Source organism: Carex rostrata, chromosome 18 (assembly GCF_964058835.1).
Source record: "Carex rostrata chromosome 18, lpCarRost1.2, whole genome shotgun sequence".
Taxonomy (NCBI): Eukaryota; Viridiplantae; Streptophyta; class Magnoliopsida; order Poales; family Cyperaceae; genus Carex; species Carex rostrata.
In genome coordinates this window covers 1204326-1206411 of record NC_135935.1, presented here as the reverse complement: position 1 = coordinate 1206411, position 2086 = coordinate 1204326, and the positions used below count along the sequence as shown (strand labels likewise).

Genomic DNA, 2086 nt, shown 5'->3' with positions numbered 1-2086 from the left:
TCCTAGCTTAAGGGGGAGTGTTAAAAAAAACGGCTAATAGATTTTAATTGTAACGGCTAGTTGTAATTAATAGACTAGGAGTTAGTGATTAGTGGTTAGTGGTTGTAATTAATAGTGCAAAGGCTAATTTTTTAATTTCTTCTATAAATAAAGACACATGTAAAACTAAAAATAAGATCACAATAATAAATTATTTTCTTACATCTCTTATCTTGTCTTACAAAAAATAACATTTTGTTAATTAATTAGATCACATTATCCCAGATTGGACTTGTTAATTTTGACGCCATATTTGTTAATTTAATTGTCAAAGCAAAGATAAATTCTAGCTCTCTGTTCAATTCATAAAAAACATTTCAAACCTGTCTTAACAAGAAATTTTCTTTCATTTCAAAATCGCGAGGAATATGTACTGCAAGCACCCACGACTATAAATAACCATACAAGCTTTAGCCAATGTATTCAACCAAATAGCACTTTGTGATTTGCTTACACATATCACAAGCTCACACAAGAGAAGGTATATCACAAGCTAATTACATAAGAAAAATAGAGAAATGGCTACCTATACGCTTTTCCTCTTCACTTTTCTTGCCTTGGTCACCTTTCAAGCATTCGCTTCTGACCCTAGTCCACTTCAAGATTTCTGCGTTGCTGAGAACTCTACAGGTATCCCTTCCCTTTATAATTACATGCATTTTTCATTGTAATTTGCTGATGATAATATACGAGAATAACTAGCATTTTGCCTGCACTTGCATTAATTAACTATAAAATTGTTCCTTAATTTTTAGCACCACATGCATATATCTGTGTTGAAACAAATTAAAATCTGCAATTAATATGTCATTTTTCTCTCCATGAATAGTCTTTGTGAAGGGTTTAGTTTGCAAGAACCCAAATGATGTGAAACCAGAAGATTTCTACTTCTCATGCCTTGACAAAGCTGGCAACACTAGTAAAAATCCAGGGTCAAATGTCACACTAGTCAATGTCCAAAAAATTTCCGGTCTCAACACCCTTGGAATTTCCATTGCCCGTCTTGACTTTGCACCCGATAACGGTCTCAACCCACCACACACCCACCCTAGAGCGACTGAAGTTCTCACCGTCATCGAGGGCACTCTCTATGTTGGTTTTGTGACATCAGCCCCGGACTTCAAGCTCTTTTCCAAGGTGTTGAACAAGGGTGACGTATTTGTTTTTCCCAAGGGACTCATCTACTTCCAATTCAACATTGGAGCTTACCCGGCCATTGCTTTTGCAGGTTTGAGTAGCCAAAATCCAGGTTTAATTACTATTGCTAAAGTGGTTTTCGGATCAAACCCACCTATTTCAGATGATGTGCTAGCCAAGGCATTCCAGCTTGATAAGAATATTGTTGACTGGCTTCAGACTCAGTTCTGAAGTAGCAACTAGTTCATAATTATATATCTTCATGTGATATATATATATATATATATATATATAGAGAGAGAGAGAGAGAGAGATGGGCTATGGTGCATTGCAATGCATGAACCCCCTTATGCATTGCACTATAATCACGGATTTAAAGTCCAAACGACCGATCCGAACCGTTAGATGTTTAATCCATATTGAAATGTGCTTGGAGACCAAATTTTACACTTTTTGGAATTTTTTTACTATTTATTAAGCATTTTTGAAAATTGTTGTTTTGCTGTGAACAGTAAAAAACAGTAAAATTTTCTGGACCATCAGATCAGCGACTTTCAAAATTGCTTAATAAATAGTAAAAAAATTCCAAAAAATGTAAAATTTGGTCCCCAAGAACATATTAATATGAAGAACAAGATGAACGGTTCGGATTGGTCGTTTGGACTTTAAATCCATGATTTATAGTGCAATGCATAAGAGGGTTCATGCATTGCAATGCACCATAGCCCATCTCTCTCTCTCTGTATATATATATATATATAGATGGGCTATGGTGCATTGCAATGCATGGAGGGATTTGTGCATTGGACTATAAATCTAAAATTCAAAATCCAAATAGCCGATCCAAACCGTTCATCTTGTTCTCCATATTAATATGTGCTTGGAGACCAAATTTTACATTTTTTATGAA

General features: G+C 35.0%; 1 protein-coding gene across 1 annotated transcript; it reads left to right on the top strand.

Moving 5' to 3' along the window:
- Window positions 1-484: 484 nt before the first annotated feature.
- LOC144569823 (putative germin-like protein 2-1) lies at window positions 485-1449 on the top strand. Its single transcript, XM_078320297.1, has 2 exons — window positions 485-669; window positions 869-1449. The coding sequence occupies exons 1-2, from the start codon at window positions 558-560 to the stop codon at window positions 1405-1407; spliced, it is 651 nt and encodes a 216-aa protein (XP_078176423.1). The 5' UTR covers window positions 485-557; the 3' UTR covers window positions 1408-1449.
- Window positions 1450-2086: the final 637 nt, after the last annotated feature.

Bases quoted from the DNA above. Each gene is read 5' to 3' on its own strand.
- LOC144569823 (XM_078320297.1), top strand. From the start codon at position 558: ATGGCTACCTATACGCTTTTCCTCTTCACTTTTCTTGCCTTGGTCACC. The intron at 670-868 runs GTATCCCTTCCC...CTCCATGAATAG, and splicing joins CGTTGCTGAGAACTCTACAG to TCTTTGTGAAGGGTTTAGTT.